This window comes from Cornus florida, unplaced genomic scaffold (genome assembly GCF_030987335.1).
Source record: "Cornus florida cultivar Cherokee Brave unplaced genomic scaffold, ASM3098733v1 CherokeeBrave_3.0.0_Hap2_Chr10, whole genome shotgun sequence".
NCBI lineage: Eukaryota > Viridiplantae > Streptophyta > Magnoliopsida > Cornales > Cornaceae > Cornus > Cornus florida.
The window spans coordinates 112,067,019-112,086,941 of record NW_026775580.1 but is presented as its reverse complement, the minus strand read 5'-3'; the positions used below and the strand labels follow the sequence as shown (position 1 = coordinate 112,086,941).

At 34.0% G+C, this 19,923-nt stretch overlaps 3 protein-coding genes across 3 annotated transcripts; 1 reads left to right on the top strand and 2 right to left on the bottom strand.

The window, feature by feature from the left end:
• Positions 1–1,104: 1,104 nt before the first annotated feature.
• LOC132277200 (protein LIKE COV 1-like) lies at positions 1,105–11,413 on the bottom strand. Its single transcript, XM_059778978.1, has 7 exons — positions 11,129–11,413; positions 8,343–8,395; positions 7,090–7,199; positions 2,599–2,766; positions 2,409–2,506; positions 1,966–2,092; positions 1,105–1,551 (listed from the first exon to the last, which is right to left on the bottom strand). The coding sequence occupies exons 1-7, from the start codon at positions 11,279–11,281 to the stop codon at positions 1,454–1,456; spliced, it is 807 nt and encodes a 268-aa protein (XP_059634961.1). The 5' UTR covers positions 11,282–11,413; the 3' UTR covers positions 1,105–1,453.
• Positions 11,414–13,257: 1,844 nt separating this feature from the next.
• LOC132277199 (dynein light chain 1, cytoplasmic-like) lies at positions 13,258–14,069 on the top strand. The gene is made up of 2 exons (XM_059778977.1): positions 13,258–13,642; positions 13,766–14,069. Exons 1-2 carry the CDS (start codon positions 13,505–13,507, stop codon positions 13,907–13,909), a joined length of 282 nt encoding a protein of 93 aa, XP_059634960.1. The 5' UTR covers positions 13,258–13,504; the 3' UTR covers positions 13,910–14,069.
• An 844-nt stretch (positions 14,070–14,913) lies between these two features.
• LOC132277198 (uncharacterized) lies at positions 14,914–19,444 on the bottom strand. The gene is made up of 5 exons (XM_059778976.1): positions 19,127–19,444; positions 18,923–19,000; positions 16,705–18,477; positions 16,366–16,510; positions 14,914–15,812 (listed from the first exon to the last, which is right to left on the bottom strand). The coding sequence occupies exons 3-5, from the start codon at positions 18,472–18,474 to the stop codon at positions 15,160–15,162; spliced, it is 2,568 nt and encodes an 855-aa protein (XP_059634959.1). The 5' UTR covers positions 18,475–18,477; positions 18,923–19,000; positions 19,127–19,444; the 3' UTR covers positions 14,914–15,159.
• Positions 19,445–19,923: the final 479 nt, after the last annotated feature.

Below are 19,923 nucleotides of genomic sequence, written 5' to 3'. Positions count from 1 at the left end.
ATATTATATATTTTATTCTCTAATTAGATTTTCATTTATTGAATTTCAACTTCCCCCCACCCCCCAAAAAAAAAGAAAAAAAATTTGTGCTTACAGAGGAACTAATTGTTTTAAAATTTTCATTTGTAGTTATCTATCTATGATAATTGAAGTTGGTTTGTTAAGAAAGTACACGTGGTCCTTTCAAAGTCTCTAGTATTGCTTTAAAAATTTTAAATGTAATAAAAAAAAAAAAAAAAGTGTTTGAAAGGAAAGTTTCCGGCTCCGCTCCTATATAGATATGCATATCTAGGGATGACAAAGTTCGACCACCAACACAATATTAGCAGGTTTAGGTTGACTTTAAATGGATTCGGATTGTAAATAAATTAATACAATTAACCTGCTTAATTAATCATATTGTGTTATGATTGAAGAGTTTAACTCATTAAACCGTTTTACTGTAGACATTTCCACCTAAATCCGTTTAGGTTGACTTTAGCTCCTCAGTTATCATTATTATGGAATTCTATAAATCGTAATAACTATCTAAACTTGTCTTTTAATTTACCACAGACTAAAGTCTATTTAGTAATTTAGTTGGATTGACACACATATATTTTTTTTATTAAAGATTATAAATAGTATAATCTTAAATTTTGACAAATATATAATTAAATAAGTTAACAAGGGCCTTGCGGCCATTGATGACTCTTCTAAAAAGTTTACATTGCATTTAATTATTTTATTATGGCCCAATGACAAATAGGTCTTGCTTGAACTCAGAAGTCATTGCCATTAGCAATCGCTCCATGAGGCATTGAATCTGGTTCTTCTAATAAACTCGCACAATTTTGGTCCGAAAATCATTTAGCCCATATGCGAGCCAAGGAGGGTAATAGAGAAGCCATTGATACAAGCAGTCACGTGAATCTCTCTCTATTCAATAAATATTTTATAAATTCCCTTAGAAAACACTATAAATATCAACTAGGTTCATTTATGAGTTCATTCATAATTTATTGTACAAGTTCAATCTGATCAAAGGATAATCAAGAAATTTTCTATCCACGAGCGCTATCAAGCTTGCCATTGATGATTGAACTAAAGATACGGCCTTCTACCTACAAAACTTGACTGGAGATTGGAATTTGGAACATGAAAACCCATCGACAGAGGGGAGAAACAACATTCAATACAAGTACGAGAGAAAACTAAACTTCCAAGGAAAAAAATTCCAAAGCAAAAATACATTTCAGCTTGGAATATCTACTGACTATATTCCCAGGAAAGTGATGTTATGTATACCATCAGAATCCGACCCTCAACCATCATATAATTTAAAACATGACTACAGATTCCTATAATGCCAACACAAACCGATCACACGGCCATTCCAAGGAATCAACCTGAAAAACAAATTGGTGATTAAAAAAAAATAAAACACATCTCACTACATCTAATATCTTAATTCTCAGCTTCTGTTGGGTCTACTTCTATCCACTTGAATAATGCTTGAATCCAGTGTCGACAGGATTTGGGGCATTGACATGCCCCCAGACACAACGATTTCTGCAAATAAAGACAAAGGATACAAGTTGGTACCATATAAACCGATGATTAAATGGATTTTGATCTCATCTTCTTCATATTATAGTTAACAAGGTTATAAACATGCAAGACACTAATTTAGGCACCCCTATCTTGTAATAGAGACACATCCCCTCCCGGTGAAGAGATGCAAAATCTGATGTACTTGAAATCTTCTCATCTATAAAGATTGACATTTTCGGCTTAAGAATGCACGACTAAAAATGGAAAACCTGCTTATAATGATGTTAGGAACCCCATAAGGGATCTTGTAACCACACAAGCAAGTAGTAGGTAACACCAGATTGAGAGTCATGTGGCAACTAAACGGATGCATTCCTTCCACTCACTAGGCAATCTTCATTGAATTAACAAATAGATAAAATAATCTCTTACCAATTCCTTCCCGAACTGACAAGTTCGGTCTTATAACATCGTTGGAATTGACCAGAAATATATCACCAATGTAAAGATGGTTGGTGGGAACGTATACGCAGCATAGCTCCTCTTCTCCTGAATAATTCTGGATTTTAAAAGGAAAAAATTAGGGATACGAACATAAATTAAGTTTGCCTCATTAGATCTTTTTGACAAGTTCAACAAAGTTACAAAAAAACTCAAGCCATGCTCCGGCATTGAGAACAATATTCACATAAGCAACCAAAGATAATTATTTGTCGACAAGGATTAAAAAGCGCAAAATATGCTAACAAAGGGTAAATCAGAAATTTCACATTGAGGCATGATTTGGACTTTTTGTAATCAAGTTTTGGGTTGAACGATGGATGAAGCAATAATACTAGATCTGAGGTGATAGAACATCAGCATTATTAGCAGACCTGGAGGATGACGGATGAAGTGATGAATCCAAATGCATATTCACCAATACGCGGATGCCTTATGATAGCGACCTCCTTGAATGCTTGTGTGTTCTGATCTGCAATGAGATTGAAATAAGAAAATTAACGAACTATTCTTACCAAAATCCATTCAATAAAAAATACAAATAAATATAATAATAATAAAAACCTGGAGATATGGCAGAACTAATTTGTTTGGAGGCATTGTAGATGTGGCGAACAAATGGCATTCGTTTAATGAACCATTCCCCAAGGCCCAGGACAGATGCCCCCAACCACGATGACATAAACACCCCGACCAAGAAGATGAATGTGATGGAAGTTACAAATCCAAGACCTAATTAAGAAATATGAGCAAATGGAAACATCAATCAGACCTGTAGATGTGTTCACTAAGATGCTTACAGCCAACAATTTCATATATAATTCATAAATGGAATTACATTAATTTTAAACCGGGATACATGTCATTGAAAATAAACAATCTATATGTGATATATTTACTTCAGACAAGGTTGACCGTCAAACTTTAAGCATGGGCAACAAGCACAAACAGCAAAACTATTATCTCTCATTAGATAATATGTAATTTCAGTTCATTGACACATTCTACTTCAAGGGTGCGAAACTCTAACATCGTCTGTAGCATTACAAACAGCCAAAGTAATCTTCCTTTCCATTCAAGGACAGGCTACATACCCCAGGCAACTGATGCAGAGATTAGATGGTGTAATTTGGTGTTTAGTAGGAGGGTACTTTAGTAATTTGTGTATTACTTATCTGGTAGTTATGGGTGTAATTATTTCTTATTCTTGGGTATGTAATTGCTGCCATTAGTAGCTTAGAAACTTCCAATTTTCCGTGGTTGGGGAAACTTATTCCATGGTCCAGGTCTACCACATTATTATGCTGATACAGTGGACCGAACCAATCAAGAATATGCATGCATGCAAATATTCATGTCTGCAAAAGGCTGCATAGCATAAATATATATCATGTAATGAAATTTGAATTTCAATCCTTCAAACTGACTAATTGCACGCAGTCTATTCCCGATGGGTCCAAATTGGCCTTTTTACCCCATATTGTCGGGTGTCTCGAAATATATAAAGATCCACCGTGTCAACGTGATGACATGGTGGACCTGTGTAATACCCCTAATTTTAAAAGGATAGACTCGGTATTTATTTATTTGTTTTAATTGTATTTTTAATTATTAATAATAATTTTGATTATTTGACTAATTGTTTATGTGTTTAATTGAATTAGATATTATTTGATTATGTGTCTATGTATTATTTGTATTTGTCTATGTGTTAATTGTTTAATTAGATTATATGCTTAAATGGTGTTTTGATTAATTGTAAATTAAATGTTTTCTTTTCTTTTATTATTTTATTTTATTTTTCTTTTATGGTTATGGTTAGTAGTAATGGGTCAACCAATTGGGTCCCATGGACTGCTTGGATAGGAGGTTGGATGTGTATGAATTATTACCCGTGGATAGTTGTGCATAGATATATATTATATACATATATAAAAGGGAAGGTAATTTATTGATTACTTTTATGGTAACTTGGATAGTAATATTTAATCTGATATATATGTTTTATATTTAAATAATAAAAATACACATAGATTTTATACGTGTTATGTTATAAGTTACTTTATAATATTATGTTAACTTAAGTATTACTGGATAATCCATTAATAAATAATGGAATGTGTATATTTTATTTATTTAATAAAGATTTACATAAATTATATACGTAACATATTTTACTTACCTTTTTAATATATATAAAATGGAAAGTAATTTATTAATTACTTTTATAGTAACTTGGGTAGTAATATTTAATCTGATGTATATGTTTTATATTTAAATAATAAAAATATGTATATGTTTTATATTTAAATAATAAAAATATACATAGATTTGATACGTGTTATGTTTTAAGTTACTTTATAATATTATGGTAACTTAAGTATTATTGGATAATCCATTAATAGATAATGGGATGTGTATAATTTATTTATTTAATAAAGATATACATAAATTATATACGTAACATATTTTACTTATCTTTTTAATATTTTAATATTTATTTTTTTAAGTTGACTTGGATTGGGAAAAGGGTTAGGGTTATTTTATTTAGCCTATAAATATATAGCTATAGGTTGCAAAAGGGGGTTAGAAATATTCACGTGATATATTCTAGAGAGAGAGAGAGTTAGATAGGGAAGGAGGAAAAGGAAGGAAAGAGGAGAAAAATCCTATAAAGAGAAGATCAAGGAAGAAGAAGTTTAACTTTCGATCCGAAAGGTTAAGGCAAGTTCTTCTTCTATCTCTTTCCCTTTGATTCGTATTTCTATGCATGCCTAGGAAATTCCAGGATTTATTAAACACATAAAATTAAATAATTATGCATGTTTAATTGGATTAGAACATAGATTTTATGAAATTGGTTCATATCTGTTCTTGTGTTATGAATTGATAAATGCATGATTTTGATTTGATTTCCGGTGTGAATTTTTATATGTTTACATTATATATTTTTCATATCTGTGGAATGATGGAACATAGAAACATGCCTAGGATTCCTGAACATTAAATAGAAACTAGGTTTGGGTTTAAATAAATTTAAATAGACTCAATCAAAATGATACTTTCTATTTGAATGTTTTAAACAAACGAATGTATTTAATCTTTTAAAAATGTTTTAGCAATTGAGATTAAATGTGTAGGATGAATTGGATATGGAGAATGCTTATTTAACGGTATAATAAAATATCATCATATATAAGATTCAGTTTATGTAGGACATATGATATAGGAAGCTTAAATAAATAATAAGTCATTCCTATTATGTGATAACTTGATATCATATTATCATAGTTATTTCTGAAATGTTTGATGTATTTCCTTAATTGTTACATCAATTGTTGGATTGTGTGGTTTAATGCACCGGTATGGGACGGTGGTATTCTAGGGACGGATTAACTTATCAGTTAAGTCCTACCTATTTTATATAAGGGAATGGATTAACTAAAATGTTAAGTCCTACTTATATTCAAGTCAGGTCAGCTGAATAAGTTGAATGACTTATGGAGGATTAATTTATTATATAAGGGAATAGATTAACTAAAATGTTAAGTCCTACTTATATTCAAGTCAGGTCAGCTGAATAAGTTGAATGACTTACGGAGGATTAATTTATACTGGATAGGATGGTTACTAAATTATATATATATAAGTATGGTACCATGATATGAGTTTGAGTCTCAGGATCAGTGGTTAGGGGGCGTATATCGCCAGGGATGTGTAGCTAGATATAGTATAGCTGTGTACCCTGGTAGGTCTAGGTACTCATGCCCACTATATGTGCGTTTTGCATGTTGCCTACTATTCAGGTTGAGACAACCCTATAGTCTAGTGAGGTTCCTTTAGTGTGTGTGTGTATATATATATATATATACGGATTACTAGTTACTGTTGGATTGACTAGGATGTATACGTGTATCGGATCTCTGCTTGGACTGTAGTAGAGTAGAACTTGTTTGTGGGCCTGACCCACCATTATTTTTCAGGTGTTCGTCAAGAGTAGAGGTTGTTCGTGCTGAGCAGGGATCAGTCTACTTCATTCTTCCGATGCTACATAGGAGTTCCTTTATGATTCAGTTTCCTGATTTAGATAGTTATTGCTGTCATTTGTTTAGTTTGAATTTTCTAGGGGTCCACGCAGTATGGATTCCCAAATTGTATTTTGGAAGATCAGTTGTATCAAAAGAGTTTATTAATTAATGGAAATATATTATGAGGTTTATTATTAGATTATCATTTTAGTTTCTTATCAGCATTTTATTTATTCTTCTTTATTCTTTTGTACTCTGTGTTCCTTTATTGCCGATTTGTTTTTGATATCCTCGGGTATTCGGGCGTGGGCCTGGCCAACCCGCATTCGGAAATCCGGGGGTATTACAACCTGGACCAAGGAAAAGTTTCTCACATAGTTTGGTTAGAATATAGACTAGGCTAAAATTTTAAGGTCATGGTTTTCTAATGCTCATTTTGATTTATAATCATTTGTTCTTATCAAAACTTGAATTTGAGTTCGATTGTGAGTTCAAAATTGGCTAAATGAGTCAAATGAGCTGAGCTCAAGCCCAGCGAGTAGTGTTCGAGTTCAAACACTCAAACCCTACCTCAACTCTAGGTCGAGGTTACTTGTTGAGCTCAGACTCAAACACGCAAAAGCTTAGCTCAGCTCGGTTCAATTGCAGCTTTAGTTGCATAATGAAATTTTAAATATCAGTGATTTCTTCTTAGTGGGAAACTGTTTCTGTGTAAATATTATCTCACGATACATTTCAAACAGACTTTCCAAATTAAGATAACGGTTATCATGTTACTTAATATATGAAATTAACTACGGATTAGATATTTCCCTGTCAGCCAACTTATGGTCATTCTAGAATTAATAGCATATGGCTGAATGAAGCTAATCTAAACAAGACAACAGCAATATTATAAAGTCACTTTGTATAGAACATTTCCTCAGTAACACCCACTCAAGGAAACTAATATAGATATCATAAGCTTCACGGATAAAAGGTATCAATGAAAATATGATATAGGCACATAGGGATATAATATGCTTACCAAAGATGTCAATTCCAAGTTGAACATAAATTGGAGAGAAAAAGCCATCAACAAAATGAATAAACCACCATGTTATATAGAAAGTGATCGCTATTGGAAGTAGGATGACACTGCAAAACCGCAGAGAGTAAGCAACAACTACAACAACAAAGTATAAGCACAACTCTCAGTGCAAAGCACAGGCAGTTGTCAAAATTACAATTCTAGCCTTATTTGGAAACTACATTTATGTTAAGGAAATGAGACATACAATTTGACAAATGCAGTTTTAATATATATATATATATTTTTAAAAAAAAACAACAATAAAGTACATTTCATTTCCGAAAACATCACATTACTCTGTACAAAGTCAGCATACGTGATTGCCTAATCTGATGCGTATCAAATGATATCTCTTCTATTCCAAACAAACTTTGCAAAAAAGAGAAAAGAAAAAGGAAGCATTTAAATAGTATATAAGTTCCATAACCCATAACACCATTACAGATCCCCCAGCCTAACTCCACAGTAATTCTATGAAATTGAGATTCCCTGCCTTTTCTTTGTTCCATAGATCTATTTTAATTTAATATTTTTGCTGAGTCTGGTACTATGGTTCAAATAAGAGCCCGTCTACCAATTCCTGCTTAATCTTTACAATAGAAAGTTGCAAACAAATAATATATTAAAATTTTAATGAAGCATGCTCAAGACTGGCTGGAGTATTTCATTTCTTGAAGTTTCTCCACGCCTGTAAGATTCTCTTTCAGTTGAACAATTCCACGAGTTATAAATGTCCTTGGGACCGCCTCAAGATTGAACCCATGTCCCCCTATCTTCTCCCCCATATGGCCCCACCCACCCCAAATATCAATAAATAAAATCTGCTTTCACTTGGCGAATTTTCAAAATAAATTTTCCACCTCCCTCAACCTCAACATGGAAAGATAGTACAACCAAATAATTGTAAATTATACAAGAAATAAATTTAAAAGTTCTGTAAATGGTTAAACATATAAACATGATCATAATTAACAAGGCAACCAAAGCAATTGCCAATTACTTGAATCAATCTTGTACGTATTTGCAGTAGAACTCCTCCTTGATGATGGTTATTACCAAATTATGTACTACGAGTTTACGACATGATGTGGGTAAAACATCAAGTACTAAGAAAAAAATGAAACACAATATCTAAAATATGCCAATTACTGAACAATATAAAGCATCTGTTCAGGGTAGGGAGGACGAGGAAGAAAAAGTGAGCGTACCATCCGGTCATGAACTTTTTCGAGGCCCAGCTCCTAACAACTTTGTAGAAAGTCTACACGGTGACAATATGGCATACAGAAGTCGTCAGACAATTAATATTATATATATATATATATATATATTTAGACAAACACATACATACATTGAAAGACTGAAATCAAATTCATGTCATTGTACCTTCCAGAGGAAGGCCTGCCACAGTGAATTTGGCTTATACAAGTACCAATGATATCAACTTGGGAGCAGTATGTCACACACACAAACAAAGAGAGAGAGAGAGAGAAGAGAACAAAATCTAAAAGTTGGGAAAAAAAATAAGAAGCTGAAAGAAAGGAAAAAAAAAAAAAATGTCTAAAGCAAACAACCTGAGATTGATCAAAGATTAGAATGGAAACAATCTTGGACAAAAATAAATGCACCCTTTATAGCCTAAAGGGTATAGGTTACAATCACTACTTGACAAATTTATCTGCAAAGATCCATAATTCAAGTGCACGTTGGCACCATCTCTACTTGAATGTCTAGCCAAAGCATGGTTTCATAAAGAGAAGAAATTTTTGCAACATTTTATTGCAATTAATTAAAGTTAATCAATTCATGGAATTCCTTTATAGATTTCAACCAACTTTATCTTTATTAGGACGACTTTTACTAGACAACATTTGTTCATACTCAACAAATTTCTTCCCCAACTGTTTGAGGTCAATAGCAACATTGGCTCATATCTAGCAAAAATGAATAATCTCACATTTTAAAACTTCCATAGGGTATGATGAGGAAAACAGTTTACTATTAAGTAAGATGATCAAAACAATAAAAAAAGGCTTCCAAGCATGGCAGAATTTTTAGACATGCTGTTAAAGGAGACTCTTTGCAAGGAAGAAAGTATCAAACTTTGAGATGTTTAATGTGAGTAGTACAAACTGTGAGGTGTTTAATGTGAGGAGTGGTACTTATATATCACATGCCCATACACAAGAGAGAGAGAGAGAGAGAGAGAGTTTCAGAAGGCAATTGAACTTCATAGAGGGGAAATGACTATAAACACCAACCCCGTTTCTGAAGTGATTACTGAAAAAGTAAAGAAGAAGGGTTACATAGTTAAGGAGAAGGATAACTAAAATAACAAACTACTACTTCTTATGAAAACTACAAGCACAACGAGTATTCAGTAACTAATTCTCATTTCATTTTCCCCACATTTGGAGAAGAAAAAGAAAGGCAGGGTTGTATCTGCTCCTTTTCCCAATTTCTCTATCTTACTCTCCATAATAGCTCCCAAAATGAAGGATTATCAGTCCCCTCCCCCACTTAGCTTTTCTCTTCGCTTTGTTTTTTTTCATTTAATTCCTCCCAACCACAGTGGTCCTTCACTCATATTTTCTTTTCCTTCATGTTTTCCATGGCAACCATGAGAAAATATAATGTCTTTTCATTTCCCTCAGTAAATCATGAGCAAAACAATTCACCGAACTGTCTTCCTTTCTCAAGCTAATTTCCCTTCTTTGGCCTCGCTCTTCCCTAGACGCAACAAGATGGACAATACTTGCCTACTCACCGGTGAGTAGGGAGTCTCTACTGACTCAATAGGTGGAATAATAAAATTATGACAAGTGTTTCAAATTTTATAGAATATAAAATATAACAAAAATAGAACCAGAACGTATTTAATCCATTTTAATCGGGTTAACCGCATCTTTGTCTCCATATATATCTATATACACACTTGTACATACATTGGTACAAAATTGGCTTTTAAAGTAGGGAGAAATTAGGATTCAAGCTTCCTAACACAATACCTTCTAAAAACAAGATCTTCCTAAAACAATATATTATTTTTGTTCTTAGGAATCAAAAGATCAAAATTTGGGTTTCACCATAGCTGTACAAATATAAATACATATACATACACACACACACACACATATATATATAAACAAACAAAAATCATGTTATTAAAATACCCATTCACCTCAGTAATCCTCATTCTCACTGCAACAATCCTAAGTTGGACAAGAGAAGGGTAAGAATTTTTATTTTTATTTTTTTTAAGCACAAACTGGAAGCATTTGATGATTCTAGCAAGGGTTCTTCATATCAATCACATATTCCACTTTGAGAAGGTAGAGAGCAAAACCAACCCCTCAAAACACTATTGCTATATCTCAATTCAATTATTTTGTTTTTTATAATGCCTAGACACATATTCTGATATTTATAGAGATAGTGGTCAAGGATGTATACAGTGTACTAAAGAAAAATTGTGTTATATCATATCAGATATGAGGTAAAAAATAATGTTAATCCAATTAAAAATGGGTCAACCCAGTTCTAATTCTATTTTTGTTATATTTATATTTTATAAATTTTAGTACACTTGCCATAATTTTATTGTGCCACCTACCTAGTCAGTAGAAATTTCCTACTCACCGGTGAGTAGGCAAGTATTGTCCCAACAAGATATACAGAACCAAACTCTGTTTTGCTTCAACCCCAAAAGAATTACTAACCAAAGTCAAATGTACATAGTAGCTAAGTAACCAAATCACAATGATCATCAACACAATTCTTTAAATACGTATCACGAACCATATCACAAGCCACACAGATTGAAATACAAGACAACCCAAATCAACAAAACTACTATAAATTCCTTCAAAACCCTAAACTATATCAAAGATTGAAACTAAAACCACTCCAATCATTAGTCAATATATTAGGGGAAATGACCACACACATATAATATATAAATATATATATATATAGAGAGAGAGAGAGATGATACCTCGCGACCGGAGTGATGAGAAGAAGATGGGGAGGAAGAAGAGGAGGGCTTGGAAGATGCGTCATCGTTGACAGAGTCGGCAACTGGTATGAGAAGCTCTCGATCTCTTTCTCTGCTTGCCATTACTTTAGACGACGATTTGTCATCGCCCATCAAACGCCCCTCAAATTCAACTCACACTCACTACTCTCTTTGCCCCACCAAATGACCCCTAAGCCCCAAACTCTTCTGTTCCTCCCTCTCAGATATATTACTTTCCCTGTATTTTTCTGGTTATATATTCTATGTATATAACATTAATATATTAATATTATACATGGGGAGATTTATGATAATGTTAGAATAATGTCAGGAAAAGTGCGGGTACATGACGTGTGAGGACTTCGAGAAAAAATGTCTTATACCGCTCATTAAACGGAACATTCAACATATGGTGATGATGAGCTGGCACCAATCATAACGTGCCAACTTTTAGGTGGATAGATACATAGTATATGTCAATTTATATTTAATTAGAAAATAATAGGACGGCATTTGCACTTTAATCAATAATGTAACTTCGGAGCAGCAATTTCGCTCTCCCACCGAGTTATAATTTAATTTTATTATTCTTATATTTTTGTCTTTAAATTTGTTCTTGTTCTTTGATTTGACTTGTATTACTAAACGTCATTAATTAGCTAATGACAAGTGCATTATAATGTTGGTAAAAGAAAAATTATATACAAACTGGATCTCTTGAATTTTGATTGGAATATTATTTTGCCAAATTGGTTTTTTTCCAAATTGCTTCTTCCCATGTATAAAATTGAAGAAAAGTAGTAACTACTCCAACTTACTATTTTAAAATCGAGTTAGTTAAGTAGTTTTGATGATTTAGATCTTATGAAAATTTTTAAATAGTCTCATGGTTTAGGTATCTCTATATATATAATTCTGATAAGTAATGGCCTTTTTATTTTAGAAAGTTGAGGTAGTTACCATTAAATTAATATAATACTTCTATAATTAAAGTTGATGTAATAGCATTAAATTAAATATAATACTTCTATAATTAAAGTTGATTAGCAGACAATCATCTAGTTGTTAAATTGTCGGGTAAAAATTTTAACATTAAGGCTCCATTTGTTTCGACGTAAAATATTCTTTTTAAATATATATATTTTTTTCAAATAAAATATTATTTTATTTTTATTTTTTCGATATTTGGCAAAAGTCTACGTCTAAATTAAGGTCAAGTTCATCAGCGGGACATGTAAAATAACTTGTCAAAAATTAATAGATAAGTTATTTTTATTAAATTTTAATATTTTTTTCTTCTTAAATATTTTACAAGAGTTTTATCAAATTTAATAGGAAAGAAAAAGGATCGCACGCAAGTGAGATCGGTAAAAATCAATCTCTCCTTCTCCTGTCTAGAACTTGTACATATATGGAGATAAAATATATCTATCTCCAAAATTGACTAGTGAGTCGTGTTCTTATTTTCTTTGATTCACTGAAAATTCTCAATGCCGTGATTATCATGATTTAGTCGGAAAGCTTGTTCACAGCCACACTACTTTTTTGACTTTGTTACTGCGTAGTATTTGTCTGGAATCCTTCCACTGTTTGGTCCATTATTATTATTCATGACCCAAGAGGCATGGGCTTAGTCTGGTCTGGGCTTTACCTGCATGATAGGGTCCAGATTCGGTTGTTGGGCTGGCCGGTTTGTTTAAGCAATCTGAACTCACACATGTTATATATGTGAAAACAGATGAACACCCAACCATCCACGACGAGTTTATTGATGGTCAGCGATCGTACGCTGCTAGACGACAGACCCATACTTATAGTTCTTCTGTTAAACGCGTACCAAGTGGTTCACACTCCACATATTTGCATACAATTTAAATTCTTTTTCTTTTTTAATAATTGGACAGCCAATTAAAGGCAATTACTTTTTCAGCTTGCGCTTGAGATTAGCAGGACCATATTATATTTTTAATTCTTATCATATTTTATTACTTTCTTAAAAACAATCATTATTTGTAAATTTTAATAAACATTTATCAGACACCTATTTGCAAGTCTATTCAAGCGAAGGTTCTGTTCAAGTTTATCCATTTAAAAAATAGAATCAAAATCTGGCTGTATCCTTTTGTAGGTCAAGTCTAGAGAAAAAGTACAAAATGAAATTAGATTAGTCCCTCACGACTGGTAAATGTGGAACAAAGAAAGCTGACTGAACTACAATAGAGCGAAGTTTCTAGTCCCAAACTATGCTCTACTATTAAAACCAATAATTCTCCCACTAATCCGGGGATTCCAGAACAAGACATCTAGTGAGAGAGGGGAAACGTGTTTCTAGAGTGAGAGAGAGAGAAAAAAAAAATGCTGGAAGGAAAAGCTCTGGTGAAGGAAACAGACATGCCATATAAGATGCAGATCCAAGCCATGGCTTCTGCTTCTCAAGCTCTTGATCGCTATGATGTCTCTGACTGCATCTCAATAGCTTCTCACATCAAGAAGGTATTTTATTTTTATTTTTATTTTTCTTACTGTGTTTTATAATAAGGATTTAACATAACAAATCAATCTTTTGTTTGGCTAGTTAAGTAAAAATTTGAATCGTTTTGGGGCTCACATCTGCAGGAGTTTGATAAGATATATGGGTGTGGATGGCAATGTGTGGTGGGTTCAAACTTTGGTTGTTTCTTCACTCATTCACAAGGGACTTTCATCTACTTTGCAATGGAGACCCTTAATTTTCTAATCTTCAAGGCTGCCTCTTCTTGAATTAATCTTGATGGTACTATGAAGAGAGAGAGAGAGAGAGGGGGGAGGAGTTCTTGGGGGCACTCTCTTGGAGGTGCCATAGGGTTCTTCTGTGTATGACAATTAGTTATGTATAATATTTTGTAGAAATGGGAGACTAGCAGTTAAAGTGTTTTGTAGATATGGGAGACTAGCAGTTAAAATGTCCCCATCTCCAGCTCAATCAGTGGACCTTCACAGAAGGCCACATACATCCTCCTTCATTACCAAAATATTCAGTTTCCTGCAACTAATTAAAAATACATAAATTATTCAATATGAAATCAATTGCTGATCAATTTTTTCCCCTGTATTTTGAGTTTTACGAGATTACTCCGGCATCCCATTTTGTCTGCAATCTTTATCTTACATAGCAAGCTCTTAATTTGCTAATCCAAGTATCCAGAAAAAGGAAAAAAAAAAAAATAATAAGGGAGAGAGAGATAGCCTTTTATGTTATAAAGAACTTAATATATATTATTGATGTTGAGTAGCTACTTCGAATACTGCATAATTTCCCATTTTTTTGATGCTTTAGATCAATGGTTATGAGGTTTGAGGTTCTTCTTGGCTATTCAGGTGAACTACAACACAAGGACCTATAAGTTGCCAGAGCCAAATTGCATTTACTGGAGTCATTCCCTCGGAAATAAAATATGTGACCATAATTCATAACCGAATGTGACACTGCAAAATGCATATTATATTAACCCCAGATGATGCAATCTTCAGAAATAGAGAAACACAACATCATCCAAACAGAGTGTGTCAAATTTTTAGAGTTGGAAAAAAAAAAAAAAAATTCACATCTATACATTTAGCAACACAAGTTATAGATGTAGACTGAAAAAAAGAAGAAGAGAATTTACCTTATCGATTGTTTACTGTGCACAAAAATATGAATCCGGTTTGACTAAACTCATATTCTCCTTTTCCATGAGAACAGTGTTCAGGACACTCATCAGGTTCCTGTAATCAGAATTAGGGCCATTGTTGCATATTAGAACATAAATATATAAATTATGTCAGCAGAAAGTTTGTCTCCAAATCCTGATCATCAAATATTAACCAAACCATTCATAAGTTGATCTTTTGAAAAGGGTGATAAAACCCTTGATGTCACAAGCAATCATTTGGAGTATACTCTTCCCTCTAGTATTAGCCAAAGTGTCCTTATTTACAGAAATTAGTAATACTAGCCTCTAAACCCCATATAGAACAGAAATGAAATTCTAGAGGACAAAGTCTGCAAGCACTTCTTCGATTAAGCTACTTAGAACTAGCTTCTCTATGTTACTCATAACTAGCTCAACTTCACTCATGGTATATCCATCCCTCCAACCCAAATCCCATGTTCGACTCATCATCACTCCCTCGGTCTTCAGATCTCTCTCCATAACTGCATAAAAACTTTCTATGGGAAGGTTTTCACCCGCAAGCTTATCACAGCTTCTCAGATTCTCTATTTCATTACAAACTTCCTCCACCAGTTGGTCTAGGGAGAGGCAAGTTCTTGACTTCTGCATGAGGGCATGTAAAAACGGACGTACAGTTCGTGTACATTGAAGACTTTTAAGTTCCATGAGCTCATTTGCGCAGTCAACAAAGAGTCTGCTATCAGTAATTCCAGAATCATTTACACTCACTGTCTGCGAGAGTGCAAGTTGATTTGCATTGATATTGAAGAGCTCCTCTGCAAGGCTAAGGAATGTTAGGTTACTCAAGAGCAAATCTTTTTGATTTGTTATGGTTCTGAAGCATTTTTTCTCAGTATTGTCACGATTGATGTAACAGCTTGCTTCTTCGGAAGACTGGATGCTACTTTCATGTTGGATTGTCTGTAGTGTAACCTCACAGAGCGAATTCTGGCTATTAATGCAATGTTCTGCAACCAAAGATATTAAGTCATAAAAAACAGCAACACAATTCATTTCTATAGAAACTAAAGAACGTACATATGCATCGCAAGGTCGAATAGCTCCTATTAACAAGTTTTTGTTTTCCAGTTACAGACTTACAGTTACAGAGTACAATCGTGTAGACATCTAAGTGGCAATAAATGCTAATTATATGTGGTTCTCTTTGCAAGTTACCCTTGTTCCATCAGGAGAATGAACGAACTGCTTAAATCCACGAGGTGGAACAAGCCAGTGATGAGAATAATGATTAAAACTACATCTGATGGCTACTGAAATCTGTATATGATTGTTTGTGCTAAATAACAATGGTGGAAACAGTTTCCATGATTGCTTCTTTAAAAATAATTAGAAAATAGTTTTCTTGCCTGATAGTTTCTCAGATAACAAGATTCCCCCTGAAATAGTTTTCTATAAAATGCATATGTGCATACAAAATTTTGAGATATTCCTAAAGCACTACAATTGAAAACCTTTTCAGCCATTAGTAGCAGGGTGGTGGTATCTAAGAATGTGCATTACCTTTGATCCAACTATCAGAAAAATCTGCTCCTTCCTCAGTGAGGAGTTGATCTGCCGATGCAGTGTCATTTCTTATCAGACCAGGCTCATTTTCAAGCATAGTGTTGATTATCTTGGTAACTTCCTTGCACCCTATAGTTTCAGCCTGAAATGACATCAGTCATATCAATTTTTTTATCAATTATCCTGGAGCAGACTAATTTCTGCACCATGCTTCTACATCTCCTTAATGAATTTCAAAACAGCAATAGATGCATGAAGATTTTCGAGGATGAACAGAAGTTCCAAAAGTAAAGTACATCAAGACCAAAAAAACAGTGGATTAAAAGGAAAACGTACATTTAACTCAGCTGCCAAGGGCTCGCTAACTGCCTTTTCACTCTTCGAATTCTTTTCCCGGTTAGTGGAGCTAGGAGATTTCACAGGTCTTGGACGTCTTGAAGTGGGATTTGAGGGTATTCTTTCTTGTTGAGCAGTATAATTTTTCAATATGTTTGATCCTTTCCTGGGCTCTTTTACTTCGGTGGAGATCAACTTGGCTTGATCAAGAGATCTAGAAGCACCAATGCATTTTCCATTCTCAAATTGTATTGATTTCCTTCTATTGGGTGTCACCTTATGAATCTTGTCCACTTCTCTCTCAATTGATTCCTTCTTTGCTTTGGGATTTACAGTAACGGAAGGTTTCATCTTATTGGAAGGCAGCTTCTCCTTAGTCTTCACTTTTTTTGCTTCTGATTTTGCATCTACCTCTTCACAGTCTTTAACTTCTTCCTGACTAAGCCTTTTAATTAGAGGTTCTTTTGCTTCCATGTTTCTGCACATCTCATTGGAGCTCCAAACTAGTTCTCTGCTGTCAATGGTTTTTGGTAGAAGCTCTTCTTTTCTTTTCAATTTCCTGAGCATCTCTTCACTGTCCAAAGCTCTGTCTTCCCAAATAAAACTCTGCCTTCGAGGCGTTTCTGCCTCTAGAGATGAAAAATGCAAAGGTTTCACAATTACAATAGGTGGAGCATCATTAAAGGACCTCTTGTTAGAATGGCAAGAATTAGGATAACACGATGGAGGCTTTAACCCTTCATCTGAATTGCTTTTCAAAACTCCTTTAAACTGCATACATTCGAGTATTTCTTTCAGTGTCTTCTCTTCTGGATCCACCCTCTGAACAATGAACTGAGGTTTTCTGGGCTTTGGCATATCGATATTAAATATATGTCTTCTCTGCTTTGAAACTTTGTTGATCTCTAACTGTTTTCGGGAATTGGATTGCAATGGTTTTGAAGGGATTTCTTCCAAACCCATAAGCTTGGCAATTACATTTGAACCAGTTGGCTTCTTCTGCGCAGCATTTGATGAAAGGGAACTCTCAGAAGAGGAAAATTTTAGGGAGAGATCAACTGAGGAATGGCTTGAGCTAGTGGAGGGCATATCAAGAGCTGAATCCAGTGTTCTCCTATCACAATAAACCTTTTCTTTGGCGGAACTGTTTGGCAGCAGATTTTGCCTAGCAAGGCTATCCCTGATCACTTGCCTAAGCTCCTCAAAACCATCCCTTGAAGAGCTATCAACAGAAAATCTTGGATTTTGAAATCCCATTTGGTTATTATGATCTTCAGATGGATTGGAATTCATTCTTTCACCCCCCATTTTATCAATTCTTCCTCTCTCCGATTTCTCCTGTTTTCTCTTCAACTTAGCGCTATATTGCGAAGCTTCTTGTAGTTTGCCGAGCATGATTAGAGACTCCTGCAGATCAAGAGCTCCTTTCAACAAATCTTTTGCAATATCTTTAGAATTGCCATCAAAGGGTGCCCCTTTAGACCATGAGTCAATCACCCCATTCAACTTGTGAGCTCCTTTAGAGACCTCCATCAGTTGACAGCAAGATGGGTTATCAAATTCTTCTGCAATCCTTTTAGAGACTGTCTCCTCTCTTTTTCCCTCGCACGTAGAAGACGCATTGAGATTCTTCTGTGTTCTACAGCTTTTGACTCTACCCTCATTTTTTTGAGAGTTCATCTTGGATTTTCTGATTGTCCTATATTCAACCACACCTTTCGGATCATCACATGTGACAAATGATCTGTATCTGAAACTGTCTTGAGGCATATTCTACGAGGGAAAATTCCATTGACAAAGTCAGATGCTACTAGTGCTCTACCAAAACCAAATGGACGAAGTTAAAGTAAATTGGCATAAAATGCATACATTATTATGTATATTGTAATCAAAATTTTCAATGATGGGCTGAAAAGAAAGCATAATAAAGAATCAGTTGTCCACGAAACAAAGAAAACAGTTGAGATATAAAATGCTCAAAATCATTCTCTTATCGAAACTCTTAAACAAGAGCGGTTAGTTATGTTGAATTCACAATTACTCACTAATTTCTAAATGTTGCGTGTGAGAGAGAGAGAGAGAGCATTATTGGTAAAACTTGAAATGATGGATCTGAACATGAAACATAAATTAACTGAATATAATCCACTGGAAAAGTTAAATATACATGACAAACAGAAAGCAATCATCCTTTCATGTAAGTTTCAGCCATGAAGACCTGAATTCTTGGACAAATTTCCTGCTAACAACCAGCTTCTCGAAACATTGATCAGCCTAATTCTCTCTCATTTAGCCTCTGTTCGAAAGCCAAACAAATCAAAAACAAAAGAAGGAAAGAAAATTGAAAGACCCAGATGAGAAAATGAATGCAGTACAATTCTCAAATAAAAACTGACCAAGAAGAGTTTCAAAGCAAACACACCTGCATGTGAGCTCGGAGAGAGACCTCAGATCCACAGAATCAGAAAAAAAAAATAGCAGGAAATTTTTAACTTTATATGGTTTACCCTCTTCAATATCTATATCTACATTTCAAATACTCTCCGAGAGATGGGTTTGTTTGGTCTTGCCTCTTGTTTGATACTCTTGGTGTAATGGGTACAAAATAAAATGGTTGAATGTCTACTTAATTTAATAGCCCAATTGATTCTTGACGTATATGTACTGCAGATTGCCAAAGGAAAGAAATCTACTCAAAAGCACGACGACAAGAGAAGGTGGGGTCACAATTTCAAAATAGATATTGTGGAGATGTGAAACTGCCGTGGAAATGGGCACGAATTAAAACATAATAATAATAATAATAATAAACTTGCAATTTGTTGTTCTTCGAGGGACTGTTTGGGAACATGGTCTGTCTAGGGGCAATTTGGTAAAAAACAAAAAAAATGTTCTCCACCGTCAAATCCATGGAAATGGTTTCCTTGCATAGATCGATTCCAAACCTCTGATCAGTCTAAAAATAGGGGCTCTAGGTAGATGGTTGATGTCTGATCCCGGGTTTCAGCGGGAAAATTGTTGAAATGGTTGAGACCACTGCAATGATTAGGAAATAAGTGTTTTCAACCATTGTATATTGTATGCTGTCAATAACGCATACATAATGCAATAATCATACATTTTTAATTCGATTTAGGTGGGTATGGTGCTTTTTGTCCAATAATGAAATGGAAAGTAGATCTGCATGATCAACCGACCGGTTGAAACCTGTCCCCGCTT